Source organism: Myotis brandtii, unplaced genomic scaffold, assembly GCF_000412655.1.
Source record: "Myotis brandtii unplaced genomic scaffold, ASM41265v1 scaffold26, whole genome shotgun sequence".
Classification (NCBI taxonomy): Eukaryota; Metazoa; Chordata; class Mammalia; order Chiroptera; family Vespertilionidae; genus Myotis; species Myotis brandtii.
The window spans coordinates 2,018,201-2,038,066 of record NW_005359880.1 but is presented as its reverse complement, the minus strand read 5'-3'; the positions used below and the strand labels follow the sequence as shown (position 1 = coordinate 2,038,066).

General features: G+C 39.8%; 1 protein-coding gene across 1 annotated transcript in view; it reads right to left on the bottom strand.

Annotated features, from left to right (window-relative positions):
* Positions 1-19,866, bottom strand: part of SGIP1 (SH3-domain GRB2-like (endophilin) interacting protein 1) — a gene marked incomplete at its 3' end in the record, with an annotated part of 214,489 nt that overhangs the window by 99,037 nt on the left and 95,586 nt on the right. Inside the window, exons 3-4 of the mRNA XM_014541067.1 lie at positions 7,438-7,501; positions 748-772 (exon numbers count right to left, since the gene is read on the bottom strand). Coding sequence (XP_014396553.1) covers positions 748-772; positions 7,438-7,501 — 89 coding nt within the window. The remainder of the gene's footprint in view (positions 1-747; positions 773-7,437; positions 7,502-19,866) is intronic.

Here is a 19,866-nt window from a genome sequence, read left to right as displayed (position 1 = left end):
CCCCCCCCCCCCCCCCCGCCAGTAACAGCTGTTCTTTTGAACCTTATGAATAGGCATCTGATTTAGATTTGAAAGAAATCATTTTAGAAGTGGGTGCAGACTCCCATAAGCACAACTCAGATAAATCCAAGCCAAGGCACCACAGACTTCTTTAAAAATCAAGAAATCTGGTGACCAGCAAGGAGTCAGAGTTACTGTTAAATCTAAACCCAGTGGATGCATTTTCCTCCTTCAGGCTGTAAATTCAGGCGTAAGTGGTTTCAAGACCATTCCCTACTTGTGAATTTAATATAGAAAATGTATCTGCAGCTCAACTACAAAAGGGGGAAAGTTTCTTTCAATTTTATTGGAGCTCAGCTCCATTATGACTTTGTGGCCTCTGTTAGAGAAAAACATTCTCACATAACGAGCTTTTATATCATTAAGTTGGACATGAAATAACAGTTGATGGTAGCAGCCCCTGCAGGAACTGTCTGGTTTGTGACCCACCATACTGATGCCTAGTTTGCTTGCCTAATCTGGGCAGGGTTTTAGGTGAATACAATAAATAAGTTTAACTTGACCAAGACTGCATGTATGTCCCATGCAATTCCTACAGAATATTATAACAGTGAGAGGTCTGAAAAGCCATTTAAGCTACTTTTTCCCTATAGAAAACAAAAAAGAAAAGCAATGGGGCTTTAAGAAATTTAAACATAGCATATATTGAAGTGCAAACCTACTAAAAATGATCATTTAAATACTTACAATTCCATCTCTATCGGGTGAACCTCTGTAACAAAAAGAAATTTGTAGCTATTAGGAAAATGAATCATTCTTGCTACATAGACTAAAGTATAACAAGAAACATTAACCACCTCTCTCCCCCTCTCCCCTGTTCTCACCCCAGTAAATCCATCTAATGCAAACTAAATCAAAACAAATTGGTCCAGTGGTATTTGAGTGTGAGGAGTGTGTATGTGTATGTGGGAGCGAGATTCTCATTAAAAGCTGAAGTCCAAAAGGCACCAAGTTGCTGCAGCAGTTTTGGTCCCCTTTGAAGAGGAGAGCTCATTAAGTGTCTGTCCCAGTCTATGGCTCCATTTAAAACTAGCACCGGGAATGTAAACCAACTGGTTGGTTCTCTCTCATCTTCTCCATGGGAGTGGTCTTAAATTCCCCCCATAAGAAGAAACTACTATGGTATTGTTCAACTTACTTTGAGAATCTGTATTTTCTTCCATATTTCTCTATTTATTGCTCCAGTGATTATAGGAAAGCAGGAAAGGGAGGGCAATGTTTCCTCAGGGCTCACTCTGATGACTCAGGGGAGTTCACCATGGTGGCACTGTGTGTGCCACAGTGCTCAGGAGTAAGGGCTGTAGAATAGGATGACTCTGAGTGTCCGGACTCCATCACTTGTTAGTTCTGTAACCTCTGTAAGCCAGCTTAGATCAAATAATGTATATAAAGAATTTATAACAGTCCCTGATATATAGCGAGTATTAAAAAATGTGGGCTATAATTTTTTCCTCTTACATAATGTCTCTTCACTAGGAACAAAAGACTGTCCACATGCAGCCACATTAGACTTTGTAGCAATAGAGGAAGTGCAAACGGTTGTGCAAAATAATATCGTTATTTTGAAAAACTAAACTGGAGGAGCCAGAGGAAGGAAGAAGCAAGAGGGTGGTCACCGTATCTTTTCCTCTTTTAATTCACTCTGCAAGGAGTTTTAAAAAGTTACCCTTTAAAACACAGAGACCGAATTATGCCTAGATGGGCACCTGCATTATTTGGAAGAAAACCTTAAGTACTTGAGGTGGACTGTGAAATCTTGAGGAGTTTGGTGTGGTTGGAACTGTTCTTTAGGAGGTGGGACAAGGTGATGAAATTATTTATTGCTTCATAGGGTGGGGCAGAGAGAGAAATGCAGAGAGTCAGTGGGACATCTCCTGGGCTCCAAGATGAGACTCCCCTTCTCTACCAACATCTCCTCCTAAATTAGCAGAATATTTTTACTTGGATTGCAAAACACTTTTTTAAAAAATATGTATTTTATTGATTTTTTACAGAGAGGAAGGGAGAGGGATAGAGAGTTAGAAACATCGATCAGCTGCCTCCTGCACACTCCCTACTGGGGATGTGCCCGCAACCAAGGTACATGCCCTTGACCGGAATCGAACCTGGGACCCTTGAGTCCACAGGCTGACGCTCTATCCACTGAGCCAAACCAGTTAGGGCGGACTGCAAAACACTTGATGGAGGTTCATCGTTTTTCATAACCAGTTCTGTGCCCATGTGGATACAGGGGCTAGAAGCTGATATTGCAAGACCATGGGTGTTGACAGAAATCTTAGGGTCCTTGGACATTCCCTGGCTATGGGAATTAGTTGGTTTAAAGAAATTTCTCCTAAATTAGAAGGACAGGAAGAGTCTTAGCTCATTAAACTTATAATTCATTGAACAAACAGTGAGTGCTTATAATCGGCCAGGCACTAGGCTAGGATCTGGGGATAAAAACATGAAGCCATACTCATCACAGAAAGAATGAGACAGGCAAGTAAATCCAGTGAGATACCATGGCCATAATCAGCTCAGGTGCACAGGAAAGTACAGAGAAAAACTACCAACTCACACTCATCAAAACCAACTTTTCTTTTTAGAACTATATACTGCAAAAAATAAAAGTAAAAAAGAGCATTTCTTACTAGAATTTTAGCTTCTGCTAAAGGAATTGAGAAAGAGGTGATTGTATCAACTTTTGCATAGGATATAACCACAGGCACTGATCCTTGTGGGGATGACTTTGAGGGCAGCAAGTAATAGATATAGAGAAAACAATCTCTGGCAATAGGTCTGGCTGTAGTGCTGCCCATGATTGGTCCAGATATAAGGGTATTCTATAGAGCATCTTACAAGAAGCCACTTGATCTCCTGCATATTGCAGCTATAGGGATGGCATTTCAGAAATTTTAATCAGAAAAATTGTAATTGTATATAGCAGCATTGGTGTCCTCTTCTGATCCTTTGGTCTTATCATTGATGGAAATGGGGCTGGTGCTTCCTAGGGTAGTGACAGTAAGCATGGTGGTTAAGAGCACTGGCTCTAGGGACAGATGCTTGGGTTCATTCAACCTAAATTTCCTGCATAATCTTGGGCAAGTCACTTCATCCCTTTGTGTCGCAGTTTCCTCATCTACAAAATGGCCATGATAATAGCATATACATATACCCCACAGGACAATTAGAGGATTCCATGAGTTTATAGAAGTGAAGAGCCCAAAATAGTGCCCAGAACATAGTAAACTCTCATTGAATGTCATCTAGAATACACTTACTATATAATATGACCTCGGATGGGGAGTAGAGAGATTTTAGCAGCCTCAGACACTTGAAGTTCTCAATTCGTTTCCTAACCCTTCTTAGGAAATTTCATATTTTATTTTTAAGTGATTTTTTAAAAATTTAATAGCAGACCCATTATATTTACTGACTTCTATTTTAAAACTAATCATCTACCATGGACCCTTTGCCTCTGGTTTAAAAAGTGCCAGTTACTACTGCCTTTTTTCTGTTACCCTTCTATTGATCTTGATTATAATTTTGCCCATCTGTTCTTTTTCTGCTGGGTGATAAAAGCCCAGGTGCTTGATTCTGGACAAGAATACTAGTTTCAAGTCTTATTTTCTGGGGAACCTTCAGCAACTTACTTAATCCCTTTTGGCACTGATTTCTCATCTCTAAAATTGAGATATGACTTCTAACCTTACTGAATTACTGTGAGGATTAAAAGGGATATCAATGCATATAACAGAGCCTGCACAGGGCTGGTCACTTAGCACAGGCTCTTTCCTTTCCTCTCTCTACCAGGCACTGTAATGATGATTAAATCAGGAAGCTCTGGTCCTAACCCCACTCTAACTAAGGAGGTTCAATCAGCTGAAGTTGGGGCTGGTGGTACACCCTGAGGGAACTGCAACAGCTGTGAAAACAGTTGGCATCAACAAAGTTTCAATTATAGCAGATTAACATAAGCATTACCTATAGCTGAAGGGACAGCAAATTCCCAGAGCATTTGGCCAACCTTTTGTGAGAATGATGTATGACCCGATTAGAGACAGGGGCTCATGAAGAGCAAAGGCTGACACTAAATTGTTGATCTTTTGACCATCACTGCCGCTGGGACCAATTTATGGCAAATTTGCTATCACATAAGTATTTTGGGGTGCTCCAGTGATAAGTTAAGGAGACATGCTTGGGATTCTACAGGCACATGTCTCATCAAAGTACCTCAGATAGATATTGGGCACCTATCAAAGCCATGAGGAAAAATTCCTTACTTTCATACCTTTAGAAATGGTGATGGAAGAGCAGAGCATGTTCGAATGCAAATTAGCTCTGCCTGCTCTGGGGAGGTTGTTTGATCTCTTTTCCCTTTTGAGGGAAATTTTTCCTTTTTAATTTTCTTCACAAACCAGAGATTATGTGCAGTCAGTTGCAGACACTGCCTTCAAAGAAAAATAGATTTGATTTCTGCTAATGATGTTCTCCTGAGATGTGTGTGTCTAACGATGACCCATATACCCAATGGCACATTATAGGTGACAAGAGATGTTGCTGACAGGCTGACTGGTACAGTGTCTGGCTCTTCTGGGAACTTAGATTCCATCTAGTGTAAACTGAGGCCAAGGAAAGGAAAAGCATATTCCCAAGGCTGCGGGAATGCTGGCAACGCTGGAAGCAGAGCCCAGGTCTGCAGGCTCCAGTGACAGAACCATCATCTGTTTTGGAGGTTGTTTAGAAAGGGGCAGTTTCTTTCTTTTTTTTTTTAATATATTTTATTGATTTTAGAGAGGATGGGCGAGGGAGAGAGAGATAGAAACATCAACAATGAGAGAGAATCATCGATTGGCCGCCTCCTGCACGCCCCCCACTGGGGATCAAGCCCGCAACCCAGGCATGTGCCCTTCGCGGGAATCGAACCTGGGACCCCTCAGTCCGCAGGCTGATGCTCCATCCATTGAGCCAAATCAGCCAGGGCAAAAGGGGCAGTTTCTTAAGAAACAATAGTAATTATGTAGTCCTCAAAAAATATTCCTGAGGAGAGATCAACCAAAGGACTTGTATGCATGCATATAAGCATAACCAGTGGACACAGACACCAGGGGGGTGAGGGCATGAATAGAAGGTGGGGGGGAGAAGAGGGGGTTATAGGGGGATAAGGACACATATGTAATACCGTAATCAATAAAAAAATATTCCTAATTCAATCATTTTGAACAGGGGTGAGGAATGTCTGGTGCTCGGGCCTATAAGGCCCACAGAATCATTTAGTCTGGCCCTGCCAAGGCAACTGCAGGCGGGATTAAAAATTCAATAAACCTGGGAGCTTTTTTCATAGCAACATAAATTTATATTAAGTGAATTATATTAAGCAAATGATGTTATACATATCCAAATGACCCTTGGCAGAAAAAAAGGTTCCCTACCCCTAATATAGAATAAGACTAGAGTAAAGGTAATTTTCATGAAATAGTTATTTACCAAAAGAAAAAGCACAAAGAAAATGTAAGAACAGGTGACTTAATATTTGCTATCTATATTAAAAAATAGCTTTTATTTTCCCCTAATCCTTTATATTCTCTGGCTTCAAGGTTGCCCACTGCCTAGAGAAGGAAGCCCAAGTGACAAAGCCTGGCACTTCCTATCTGGTCCTGATGTCCTTTCCAGATTTGCCTCCAATGATCATTCTTACCTGGTAAGAATGGTAGGCCAACTGCCTTATTTGTCTTGTCCTGAATACCAGTTGACTTTTCCACCTTGCTGCTTTGGCTGTTGTTCCTTTAGCATGAAATGCCTGTCCTCAACTTGAAGGTCAAACTCGAAGTTCTTCCCTCCCTGAAGCTTCAGTGATCATCTGTCCAAATGTGAGCTTTTCTACCCTCAAACTCCCATGAACTTCATTTTTATTTGCTCATAAGGAACTTACCACATATTAATTTGTATTAGTAATAATGAGTAGTGTTGCTGCCATTTATTGAGCATTTACTAAGTAATAGGTCCCAAACTAGTCATTTCAAATGTTATTTCATTTTGTTATATGAAAGCTGTTTCAGTTTGTGTGCTAGATATTTTATCCCATCTATAATAATAAAAGGGTAATATGCTAATCAGACCGGACATCCTTCCAGACAAAGCTGGAGCTTGAGGGAAGCAGCCTGGGTCCCGGGTGCCTGCTGGTGGCCGGAGGGAAACCTGGGTCCCAGGTACCGGAGGGAAGCCGGTGCCAGGGTCCCGGGTGCCTGCTGGTGGCTGGAGGGAAACCTGCGTCCCAGGTACCAGAGGGAAGCCGGTGCCAGCAGCCGGGGGGAGGAAGGCCTACTCTTGCATGGATTTTCATGCATCGGGCCTCTAGTGAATTATAAAATCTTGGAGGACAAGGACACAGGCAATGCTAAGCAGCCTGTGATAAAATGTATGCACGATAAAAATATAAAGGAAGAAAAGCTAAAGGTGATAAGTAAATGTAATCTTCTCCATTTTTACCTGTGCCCAAATAACTATTGATTTTCACATTTTCTAACTTTCTTTCATGGATTCCAGCCAAATGATGAGTTTAATGGGCTCATTATTCTGATTTAAGCAGACCACACAAGGTCTTCAGTTTTACATGGCCACTACCAGCTGCAGGGGAGTAATGGTGCAGTTATTACACTGGTCTTGGCTGGAATCCTGAGTTCCCGGCCTTCTTACTTTCCATGTGTAAGTTACATGCCTGCCTCTAAGTGGCACCTGAGATTTTTGTGTCCGAGCTAAATACTCTACAGGACTATTCAAGATGGTCAAATAAATGGAATAGAAGTGTTACATCATTGGACATTTTCAAGATGGGTTTATTAGAGTCTGTGGGCAATTGATGATCTTGGGTGTGATCATTGAAACATGTAAAAGTATCCACAGGGTTATTTCTGGCACTGGCTTCTTACTTACAGCCAAATAGCCTATCCTGTGAATTCTGTTGGTTGATTTACAGTTTTGCTTGTACAAAATCTTGGCATCAAGTAAAAGCTTTGGAATGTTATCTGAACAAATTTTTGTTTCTGGCTAGGCCTAATCTACCTAAACAGGTGTTTTTGCTTCTTCATTTCACTCAGAGCAAACCTAGAGGTGGTAATAAATACTCTTAGTCCCCACAGAAGTAACAGTAACACTTCCTGCCTCCCAGATTTCTGGGAAGCGTGGTTATCAAGTTATAAAATAATAACATGTGATGAAAAACTGAACACATGATGAAAAGTCTTTATCTTTGTAGAGTAAATCTAAGAACCATTTATGCCTAACAGTTACAATTTACCCAGAAACAGAATAGTACACAATATCCCAGAAGACTGTATGTCCTCTAAGCGACAATGACAACAGCATCTCTTTGAGGAGGCAAACTTTTAAAAGACTTACGTAGAATCAGTGTCCTTTTCTTTCTTCCGTATCCCAAAGGCCTTCCTTGTACGTTTTTTCAATCCTGTGGGAAAACAACAAAGGGTCAAAGCAATCTATTTTTTATTTGAATGTTCCTGGCAACATTCATATAAACATAATTTAAAAGTTGCAACACATCCCTTAAATTTGAATGTTCAAAAAGCAGGGAAAGTTTATTCAATCGGGTGTATATATATATATAAGTGTGTATGTGCATATAATTCACTATTATATATGTATGTGTGTGTGTGTGTGTGTGTGTGTGTATATATATACACACAAAAATACGTCCCACATATTCAAAAATATATATTTTAGAGAGGAATGGAGAGGGAGAGAGAGATAGAAACATCAATGATGAGAGAGAATCGTTGATCAGCTGCCTCTTGCACACCCGCTACTGGGGATGGAGCCCGTAATCAGACCATGTGCCCTGACAGGGAATTGGACTGTGACCTCCTGGTTCATAGGTCGATGCTCAATCACTGAGCTATGCAGGGCCACTATTATATTTTCCAACAGATGTCTAGCAAAGATTCAGCGCTGAAAGTTCTTAGCACCATAAGAAACAGAAGAACGTAAAAGAATGAAAAGGAGACCAGGGCATGGTATTGCAAGCTTTTCTTAGAATATTGTAATTCATACTCAAATTGGCCCCGCCAAAAAACCAAGTTACAGATTTAGAAGAATAGCAATTTCCAGGTTAGATATATTCTTGAGACTTGGATAATTCCAAGACACAGAATATGGAAAAAAACATACCAGGAGAGCTACACTGGCCTGATACATCTTTGTATCCCATATTCCCATCTCACCTTTTTCTATTTCTTCAATTCTGTGGCTAGACTGGATTGTTAGCCATTCTTAGAATATACCCCAGCATCTGTAGTCCAGTATCTGTTGCTTCCTTATGTGGTCCTTACCTCTGGCTAAAATGCCTTTCCTATTTTGTTGATATTTAGAATGTTAATTCATCCTTTACATCCTAGCCAATGTCATCTCCTCTGCGAGGCTGTCTCAGTCCTGGTGGTGTAAGAAACTGACTATCCTGTGCTTCTCCCAAATGTTGCTCTTGTATCAACCTGTTTCACTTACTAGTTCCTGTGTCTGTTTCCCTGCTAGGCTGTCAGTCTTTCTATGACAGAGGCCAAGGTTCCTACGTTTGTATGTCCCTTATACCAAGTGCAAGTACCAGATAATATTTGTTGACTTAAAATATCTCCCAGGAAGCATCATGCAGGTAGGGTAGAGATAAGGAGACTCCTTTCTGCCATCCTGGACAAAGCCCAGTCTTCGTTTCTCCATTCTTACCCTGTCAAGGCTTTGCTTGAGATTCACATTTCCTATATGTTCCACAGTTACATGTGTGACTTGTGTTTCTCATGTTAGTGAGTGTTATTCAAACATGCTAAATGCCTACATATTCAAAACCTTAGGTATTTTTCCGGTGGTTTGGAAAGTCTTCTTGACAAATTGGAGTGGAAAAGTCACTGACTTCAGGGTTTGTTTGGCACTATCAGGTGGAACAAAGGGAAAATCATGACAGAATCAGTGATTTGATGACACCTTCTTCCAAAACATGTGAGTCAGCCCAAATTTCTCACATTATCTGAGTCACTCATTATTTGGCTTTTAGGGTACTACTCAAATTTAATCTCCAAAGTGCATCTGTTGAGTCTAATTTTGCATTTTCATAGTTATTTCGTATAAAACATTTAGGTCTTTAAAATGTCAATGTTTGTTTAAAAAAATACGTCCCACATAAACGTATTCTTCCTTTCTCTCCACAGGAGAAATTTTAGGAAAACAAAGTTATTGACATTTAAAAAGCTAGTCACCTACAATATTTAGGACACTTTGGCTCCATTCATTTTTAACTTTGTTAAAAACTTTCTTCCTTCTCACCTCTGCCTTACCTCCTTACAGAGACAAAATATCAGTTACAATCATCATTTCCTCCTTTAATTTTCCTTGGGATTCTGAGTCTCTTAATTGGTTCCTCCATGCTTCTAATTTAGCTTTGGGTTAATAATGAATGTTATATTCATTTTATATATATAAACTAATCACTACTGGTTTTTATAGGACCATAAAACAAATGCTATTATTATATTACGTTTTATTTTCTAGAACTTTAACATGATTAAGAAATAGCATGCCCTACCAAATAGATCAGAAAATACATGCAAATTCCAGTAATTCTTGTATTAAATTAGTAACAAAACAGGCAACAGTAGTTTTTCATAGACTGTCCTGTTTTTGACCACCAATCTGGACAATAGCCAATATGAACTAGGTTATGAATGTCATGAGTTGTCCATTTTCCAGTGAAAAGTACACTGGATCGGGATTCAGAAGACAGAGTCCATTCCCAGGATCATTTCTAATTGTGGAGTTGAATACAAGTTACATTCCTTTTGGATTTTGATCTCTCAAGCCTATAACAAATCAGCCAATAATACTAAAGGATAAAAGAATTTGCACATGTTCACAAAATGCTATGCAAATTTGTATTTTTAGTTTCATTGAAAGTCATGTTTCCCATATGTAGGATACAGCTATATATGGAATATATACAGGAATACACTAAAGATGTGACATTCCAGAAAATCAAAACAAATCCAACTGGTGAACTAAAAAAAAAAAATCATTAAAACCTTTTTCTCCCATAAAAAGTGGAAAAGATTGAGGAAGTTTAGGAAAGTATGAAGAAAACTCTGAAAGAATAAAGCAAACAAAGTTATAAAATGTAAAAGTCATTCATATCTTAGCAGCACTTTGAGAAGATTCAGGAAGAAACAATTGCACCAACTGTGTTAAAAGTTAGTAGGCCAGAGGGAAGGGGATGGGCAAAGGCTGGGTGGAGGTGGGCAAAGGCGGGGGGTTGGGGGGATAGGGACAGTTGCAATAGTGTAAACAATAAAAAAAGTGAATGGAAAGGTGTGGGTATGTTTTTTTAGAGTTTATTTTAAAATTTCAAAGAAATTCTTTGAAAAAATGATGGTCAAAGACCTTACAGGGATAACAAGTGTTAGACACTATCTATAACAATAAAAATGTAATATGCTAATTGGACCAGACAGCTGAACGACCTTCTGGACGTCCTTCCTGAGATCCTTCTGGACAATTTTCCAGACGAGGTTGGGGCTGCGAAGGCTGAGGCAGCCAGGGCTCTCAGCCGAGCCCCTTGAATGAATTTCGTGCACTGGGCCACTAGTATATGATAATCTGATGAGCTTAACAAAACACTATGTCTAATGATTCTTCATTTATGACCCCAGAACTAAAAGTAATTTTCTACAGTGTAGTTTTTTTTGGGCTGGGACATGAATTTTTTTGGTCAACTATATATTCTTTACCAAAATGGGAAGGAAAAATAGTGTTTTTGAGAAATGAAGTGACTTTTCCCTTGCCAATATATCAAAACAGAGAGCTCTAAAAAAATGTTATTGTTTTGATGATCGGGGACTAGAACAGTTCTCTCCCAAGCTGTGGAAGTGAGAACATTTTCCAGTGTGCATCCAGAACTGCCTTCTTAGATCAGCCACACAGGAAGTCTGGCCTCTAGATTCTCTCCACCTAATTTAGATTCTTTTGGCTTCCTTTGGGATTATGGGAGAAGCTAGTCAAGTCTGGGAACAACAACAACACAATTAAAAACAGACTGATTTTTAAGAGGGTAGGAATGCTTATTTCAAAATAGGCAGTCCTGGATATGACATCCTATCTAATAAAGAGGGAATATGCTAATTGACCCTCACACCATTGCAAAGATGGCGGCACCTACAGCCAATAAGGAGGAAATATGCTAATTGACTGCCCTTCCGTCGAAGATGGCAGAGCCCACAGCCAATAAGGAGGGAATATGCTAATTGACTGTCCCACCCTCAAAGATGGTGGTGCCCACAGCCAATAAGGAGGGAATATGCTAATTGACTGTCCCACCCTCAAAGATGGTGGTGCCCACAGCCAATAAGGAGGGAATATGCTAATTGACTGTCCCACCCTCAAAGATGGTGGTGCCCACAGCCAATAAGGAGGGAATATGCTAATTGACTGCCACACCCCCAAATATGGTGGTGCCCACAGCCACAAGATGGCAGTGCCCAAGTCCCCCCAGCCTTGCCGCACACCTGCCTCTGGAGTCCCACAGTCCCCTCCCCCCAGCTGCGTCTGCCTCTGGAGTCCGCCAGTTTCCTCAGCCCCTGCCGCCCAGGGCCGCCCGAGGCTCAGGTAACCAGGGCCGGCCGAAGCTTGTGCTGCCGGCAGTGGCAGCAGCAGAGGTGTGATGGGGCGTCGCCTTCCCTTGATCGCCGGGTCACCTCCCGCCCCTGAGGGCTCCCGAACTGTGAGAGGGGGCAGGCCGGGCTGAGGGACCGCCCTCTCCAGTGCATGAATTTTCATGCACTGGGCCTCTAATAAGATAATGAAATAAAGCAACAAATGTAGCAACTGACAACAGAGATGCGACACATGGACAGTACAAAAAAAATTTCATTATTGTAACACTGCTAGCTACCATTACTGAGGTCCTGACTATTGGCCAGGAACTAGTTGCTTTACATATATTGTCCTATTTAATTCTCTTACAAACCTTGTGAAAAAATAGAAGGTGTTTTCATCCCAAGTGATGGCCCTAACGGTTTGACTAAGTTAGATTTTATCATCATCATCTCCAGGGAGGAAACTGAAGGCTCCTCTTCTACCACTGCTCCCTCAAATGTTGAAGTTCTTCCAGACTTTGTCCTAGCTGCCTCTATATCCTCTACCTGAGGCAAGTCCATCCACTCACATGGTTTCATTTGCCATCTGTATGTAGATGAATTGTGAATCTGTAGGTGAGGCCCAGTACTATCTCATGAGTTTATGAATATGCAGTACTTTTTCTCAGAGTCAGGCTTTTATAAATCGACATTAGTTTTCTTCAAATGCCTCAAGGCTCCATTTATTATACATACTAGTGCTAACTGAAAGAAGCCAGATATAAAAAATCATATATAGTATGATTTTATTTATATAAAATTTCCAAAGTAGGATGTTTCATTAATACAGAAAGCAGATTAGAGGTTGCCAAGGGCAGATGGAGGGGGACCCAGGGAGTGATACAAAGTTCCAGAACTAGATTGTGGTGATGGTTGCACAACATTGAGAATGAACTAAATACCACCGCATTGCACAATTTAAAACGCCCAAATGGGAAATTTTATGTTATGTGTATTTTAACACACACACACACACACACACACACGGGGGGGGGGGAGAGAGAGAGAGAGAGAGAGCGAGAGAGAGAGAGAATAGTTTAGGAGGAAAAGATGGAAAGATGGAAGGGAGTGAGAAAGGAATACAATCAGGTGACACCTGGAAGGGAGAGGAATCCAGGCCTTCTTTGTAATCTAAAGATCTGGGATCACGTCCCAATTTGACCTTTTGCTGGTTGTCATTTGGAGAGAGAGAGAGAGAGAGAGAGAGAATAGTTTAGGAGGAAAAGATGGTAAGATGGAAGGGAGTGAGAAAGAAATACAATCAGGTGACACCTGGAAGGGAGAGGAATCTGGGCCTTCTTTGTAATCTAAAGATCTGGATCACGTCCCAATTTGACCTTTTGCTGGTTGTCATTTGCAGCAAAATGTATAGAGAATCCAAGAGGTACTATGTTACTTTCTATATAAAATTCATGTCCTCACAGGATATGAGGTTTGGAGGAACAGCCTCAGTTTCTCTCTCTGTAATTACTAAGAGTAAGGAGAAGTCAGTGCTTGTTCATTGAGTACCTTATATGTGCCAGGCACTATGCTAAGCGTTTTACACACACTAACTCTTTCAACAAGCATGGAAGGTATCACGAACCCTCTATTTTGTGGATTAAGAAACAGACTCAAAGTGATTAAGTTCCTCTTCCAAGATCACTAAACAAACAAGTGATAAGAGCAAGATTTGGAGGCAAGCTCAGCTACTTCTTACAGAGTATTCATGAGGGTTCTGGTAGTCCCCCAACGCCCAGGGCAATGCCTGGTACATAGTGAACACACCATCAGTGTTTATTTAACACATTTTTAAAAAGCCATGCAAAGTTTGTATAATAATTAAAACAAAAATGAATGATTTTTCCTGATGTTTGCAATCTACATTCCATTGATGTTCAGTTTTTGTTTAATATTCATTGTGTATACAGAATTATTAAAGAAGGAAAAGGACTCCAACTGCACAGGATGGACCTACCTGAATGCCCAGGCATTAGGCCAGGGACCCAGGGAGAGGGATGAGCTGTGACCCCACCACATTTTTAGGTGAAGAATGTGCACAATGGCACATTGAAAAGCTCAATTTAGCCCAAAAACACATAATATAAATAAAAACGAATAGATGTCAATTTGTTAAGTACTACTTACAATGTTTTAGAAAGTATGTCAGGAACTTCCTTATCTTAGCCTTACACAATCTTATAAGGTGGGAGCTATTATTGTATTGACTAGAGGTCCGGTGCACAAATTTGTGCACCAGTGGGGACCCTCAGCCTGGCCTGTGGGATCAGGCCGAAACCGGCTCTCCGACACCCCCCAAGGGGTCCCGGATTGTGAGAGGGCACAGGCCAGGTTGAGGGACCTCACCAGTGCATGATCAGGGCCAGGGAGGGATGCGGGAGGTTGGCCAGCCAGGGAGGGCCCGCGGTTGAGCTCCAGGGCATGTCCGTCCCATCTCACTCAGTTCCCATCAGTCAGACTCCAGCTGCAAGCCTACCTATCGGTCGGAGCATCTGCCCCCTGGTGGTCAGTGCACATCATAGCAACTGGTCGACCGGTCAACTGTCTGCCCCCTGATGGCCAGTGCACGTCATAGTGAGCAGTTGAGCGGCCTTAGCATATCATTAGCATATTACGCTTTGATTGGTTGAATGGACAACTGGACACTTAGCATATTAGGCTTTTATTATATAGGATTATATACCTACAATGGGGAATGAGGAGTAAGTGGTGCCCAGTCACTCAGGAAGTAATTGACCACATTTCAAAGTCCCTCTGCCTAATTACAGAATCCATGCCCTTCATTTCTTTGAAATATCTTTCTGTTAGTCATCACAGTTCATTTGTCCTCTTGTTAGAAAGCACCCAACAAACATGCATGCAAAACAACAACAAACCTTGATTTTTTTTTAATTGAAAAGGCTATTTTTAGCTCAGCCGTTGTGGCTCAGTGGTTGAGTATCCACCCATGAACCAGCAGGTCACAGTTTGATTCCTGGTCAGGCCCATGCCCTGGTTGTGGGCTTGATCCCCAGTGGAGGGTGTGTAAGAGACAGCCGATCAATGATTCTCTCTCATCACTGATGCTTCTATCTCTCTCCCTCTCCCTTCCTCTCTGAAATCAATAAAAATATATTAAAAAACATTTTTAGAAAAATTGGGCTGCACGTTTCTTAAAAACAAAGACTGAATTTTGCATATTTAAATCATTTTATGCTGCCCAGCAAACATAAGGAGACCCAATAAAGGTTTGCTAAAAAGATGATTTCTGTAATAAATATAAATTTTTAGTTTGAGTCTTCATGAGTTTGGAGGGTTATTCAAAGGTGAATCACATGTAATAGAATTACTTATTTTCTGCAAGAACCCAAGCCAAACATTTGGCCTCAGTAATAAAAACCAGGCTAATTTAATTGTGCTGGGCATAATGCGCATACTGATATCAACTCTAGACTGACAATATCCATTCATTATGATGTTCAATGCATTTCTGTCAGGAAAGATTATAATGCTTTGCATATCAGCTCTTCTTCTAAATTTTAAATATAGGTATGGTAATCCAACTCAGATTCTTTAATCTTACAGAAAGATGTAAGACCAGTTAAGATGAAGGCCAGTCCCGCCCATGATTTTTAAATGATATTTATGATTTCCAGTGCCTAGACTGGAATTGGCCACATTTATGGAAGGTGCTTAATAAAGGTGAGTCCCAGGAAATATGAAAAGTTGAATTCAGTGTCTAGCTGAACAGGGTAGTCACTCAACAAATGTTTGTTGGTTTCTCTACATATTTGCAATTCTAACCAAAATTGTTTAAAATTGGTGGGTGTGTGCTCCTTGGTCTGAATACTTTACTTCACTTTTATGTGACTCAGGAAATCTCAGGGACCATTGTACTTAGCAAGAACAAGGCCTCTTTACATGATAGTACTCCAACATTCTGAACTAAGCCTTTTGGGAGAAATGTGCATCTTAGTAATACATTAGAAGTTCAACATTTGATACATGGAAGTTCATGTTAGTGCACTAAAATGGAGATGGTTAGAAGGCAATTATGACCTTTAAGGGTTAAAAATAGTAATGACTTTAAAAAAATATTTAACCTCTTGTGACATGGAGGAAAATGGTAAAGAGAAGATCATTCTCGGACAGGTTCAAATCTCATCTTCACCACCTCCCCTGGGGCAAGTTACTTAACCTCTCAGAATCTCAGTTTTCTTAGTTATATATCATGAAAGATTTTGAGTTTAAACCACACCTAAATAATACCTAGAATATATTACATATCACTTTATACAGATTTCTTTTGCTTTTCTTGCAGATTTGATTTATAAAGCAACTAGAAATCAACTATTTTAACTAATTGCATAAGAGTAACTAAATGCCTGGTTTCAGTACTGATAGCATCTCTATAGCTCTATTCCTTTAGAAATTCAACATACAAAATAAAAAATAATCCCATTTTCAAAATCCCAAGTTTTTTTGGTTATAGCTATAGCAATAACAAAATCAAACTTGGTCTCAATAAATGTAATTTTACTAACTTCTATTGTAAAAGATAAGTGGGGATTAAAAGACTCAGTAATACAACTATCTTCTGTAACAGGAGAAGATGTACAAGTCTATTACAAATTTTATTCAGCTGGTCTTTGCAGCATGATCTGAAAGTAAACCAATATTCCTTCTACTTAGGTTAGTGGTACATAAAATGTGGAGCTTCCAGCTCCCACTCTGGTGGGAAGACACATCACCTTACTTGGAGAACACTTCAAACACTAGTGAAATAAATTTGATCTGATCCATGGGGACATTGCTATGTAAAGTTGTTTCTCTCTTATTCTTTCTTTTTCTCTGTCATTTCTCTTCCCACATTGATTGATTCTCTTCTGTCCTTCCATCTCCAGAGCCTCCTCAGCCTGACAGTGACATGTACACAGAAACAAAGCTAATGGTCCTGCTCAGATGGACTCTGGTTTTCAGACATAAATAGAAATATTCAATTGAATCTTAATTCACCAAATCTCACTTTCAAAACATTCAATTTCAACATGAAAATACATCTAAAAGAAAGCAAACTGGATTATAACACAAGTACTTTTCACATGCCCTTGCCTTTTTATTTATTATCCAGAGAGAAAGGAGCAAGTCCATTGGTAAAATCTCTAAATTGTCACTATGTGTACCTTTTAGTGCTGTCAGTTAAATTCTTCAAAGCTGAATTAAATGAGAAAGCTGGGATATGTCCTATATAGAATTGTTTTGGTTTAATTCTAACTGACTACATGGAAGTAGAGAGGTGGACAGAGGAAAGGAGATTTGTATGGCACTGCTGACCCAACACACCATAGCCTATTAGCCAACTTTATTTACTAGTAGCAAGAATCCATGAAATCTTCTTCTAAAATGAAATGGTCAAAGTTAAAAATATATAGACATGGAGTTATATATTTTTTAAAAATCAGATTTCAGATAAGCATACACAAAATAAAGATCTAAAAGGAAACTAAATACAGTTCTTTTGAGAGGCCTTAAAGGTCTCTGGGATGCATGTGGGTTAATCCTGTTTGCAAAATTTATAGTAATAATAATAATGGCCATGCATCTATTTATTCACTTGCCCTCTATCCATTTATTGTTCCATCTGTCCACTCATCCACCCACCTACCCATCTATCCTTTGGCTATAAGTTTCAATAGGTAACAAAGTTCATTGTCATGAAATTATTCTGGGTAGATCATATAAATCAATCAAGTTGCAACGAAAATCTGCTCTTCTTTAGTCTATTCTCATTAGAGATAGAAAATATCAAGTCAACCCCCTGGAAAAAATCATTGGTAGGCTTGCAGATTTACTAAGCCATCCCCTTAAGCATCTTCTTAGGCTAAATGGTCATATTATTATTCCCTTTATTTACAGATCTTATATTTCAAAATTTAAATTTGTGTTTGTTACTCTACTAATGATTCTCTAATTCTAAGTCCTCATGTTTTTCTAGCAAGCTCAAATGGCAACATTTTCCCATCAGTGGTCAGTATTCTCTTCATCAACCTCCCAGGATTGGATAGGGATATAATTCCAGCCTTTCGTTCAGTGTGTAGAGTCACGAAAATTCCTGGGTATTTGGGATATCCTCATTTTCTCATTCAGTGGTTGAAAAAATAGGAACCTGTTGAACAGCTATCATGTACCAGGGACTCTTCTGAACTAGAGATATAGTAGCTAATATCACCCTTGAATTATGTGAGATTAGTTATGAAAATCCTAAAATACCTCCCTTCAATTAAGTAGCTGTCACCCACTTTAGCTTTTCCTTATCTACTCATTAATGGGCCATATATGCATAACTGTATGATGTTTGAGGTGACGAGTGACATGAGAACATCAGGGGCCAGTTCTTGAAGGTCAATTAAGGACTTTAGATTTTAAGTGCACTGAGAAGTCACTGAAAATAATGGAGCAGAAAGGTAACATTAAATACTTTTCCCCGCATCAGCAAGTTTATTACCTAGTATCAGAAAGCTCTAATAGTAATTAATTTGTGTAATGGTTACTATGATGTGCTAAATAATAACTTGCCTTTTCTAGATCATCAAAAGATAAATTAATATTGGATACTAGAGGCCCAGTGCACAAATTCATGCATGTGTGGCCGGCGATTGAGGCCTATTGGGGGGCTGGCCGGGGCTGATGAGGGGCTGGCCAGCCAGGGGGAGGGGCTGCGGGAGGTTGGCTGTGGGAGCGCACTGACCACCAGGGGGCAGCTCCTGCATTGAGTGTCTGCTTCCTGGTGGTCACTGTGCGTCATAGCGACAGGTTGCCCGGTTGTTCCAGTAGTTCAGTCGTAATGGTCGCTTAGGATTTTATATATATAGATTGTTTTAATGTTATAAGTATTATGTTGTAGTAATTATTTGAAAACTACCATTGAGTTAGGTTCTATATAGAAAGTCTCTCTAACTAAAATATTTAATTTACTAAAACAGCTGAATACCCAAGTCTTTCTTACCACTTAAGAGTTTACCATTTGTGATAGTATGTAAATACATCAATTTTGAGAATCTTCATTGAGATTCAAATTAAGAGCCTTCTGTTTAAACTCCCTGAACTCAAACTCCTCATAGAGTTCTGCTACATTTGCCGTCAGCCCCAAATCTATATTCTAACCAACTGCATGATGTTGAAAAGCAATCAGTTACTCTCTCAAGATTTTAGCTTTCTCAACTGTAAAATACCTGCTTCACATGATTACACGTTTTAAATGAGAAAATAGGTTTAGATATGTAAATGAAATACCATCCAAGCAAAATGTAATATTACTTATTTGTATAATTATTATTGTCATTTTAATTGAGGGTTGAAAAACAGTAAGTTGTAGCAGTATGTATAATAGAAAAACAAAGTATCTAACCCAGTACAAATAGTAAGATTTATCTCTTCCCTGATTAATATGAAAAAGGGAGAAAAAACTATTTTCCCTTGCAAGCCATCTAAGAATGTATTTTCCAATATCTTCTGTTGGATAATATTACTTCTAAAATTCGATGAAATCTTGTTTAATTTTCAATAATCTGTAAAGATAATGACAAAAGTTCAGCTGAGGAATGGATAATCTGAAACTGAACTTCCTCCTAAACCAGTTCCTTTGCCAAGGGTTCTACCTCCAAGTAAAATGGTGCCATCATCCCCCAAAATGCTCTATCCAAGAACCTAAAATGCACCTTTGACTCCTCCTTTTCCTCCCTCTCTACAGCCAATCCTCAAAGAGTGCTGTTAGAGGTCTTTCTGATGTACATCCAGGCTACTTCCATCTCACGAAGGCTGTCAACTTCAAGATATGGCCTCTAAGATTGCCATAGAGGGGCAAAAAAGTACAAGGAAGTGACCTTGAATACTTTACCACCTCAGCCAGGAAGAGAAAGGGTTTTGCTTATATACTATTAACCAGAAGGAATTTGACTTATATAACATACTAGAGGACCGGTGCACGAAATTCATGCAGGGGTGTGTGTGTGTGTGTGTGTGTGTGTGTGTGTGTGTGTGTCTCACAGCCCAGCCTGCACCCTCTACAATCTGGGACCCCTTGAGAGATGTCCAACTGCCCATTTAGGCCCAATCATAAACGGGCAGTCAGACATCCCTCTCACAATCCAGGACTGCTGGCTCCCAA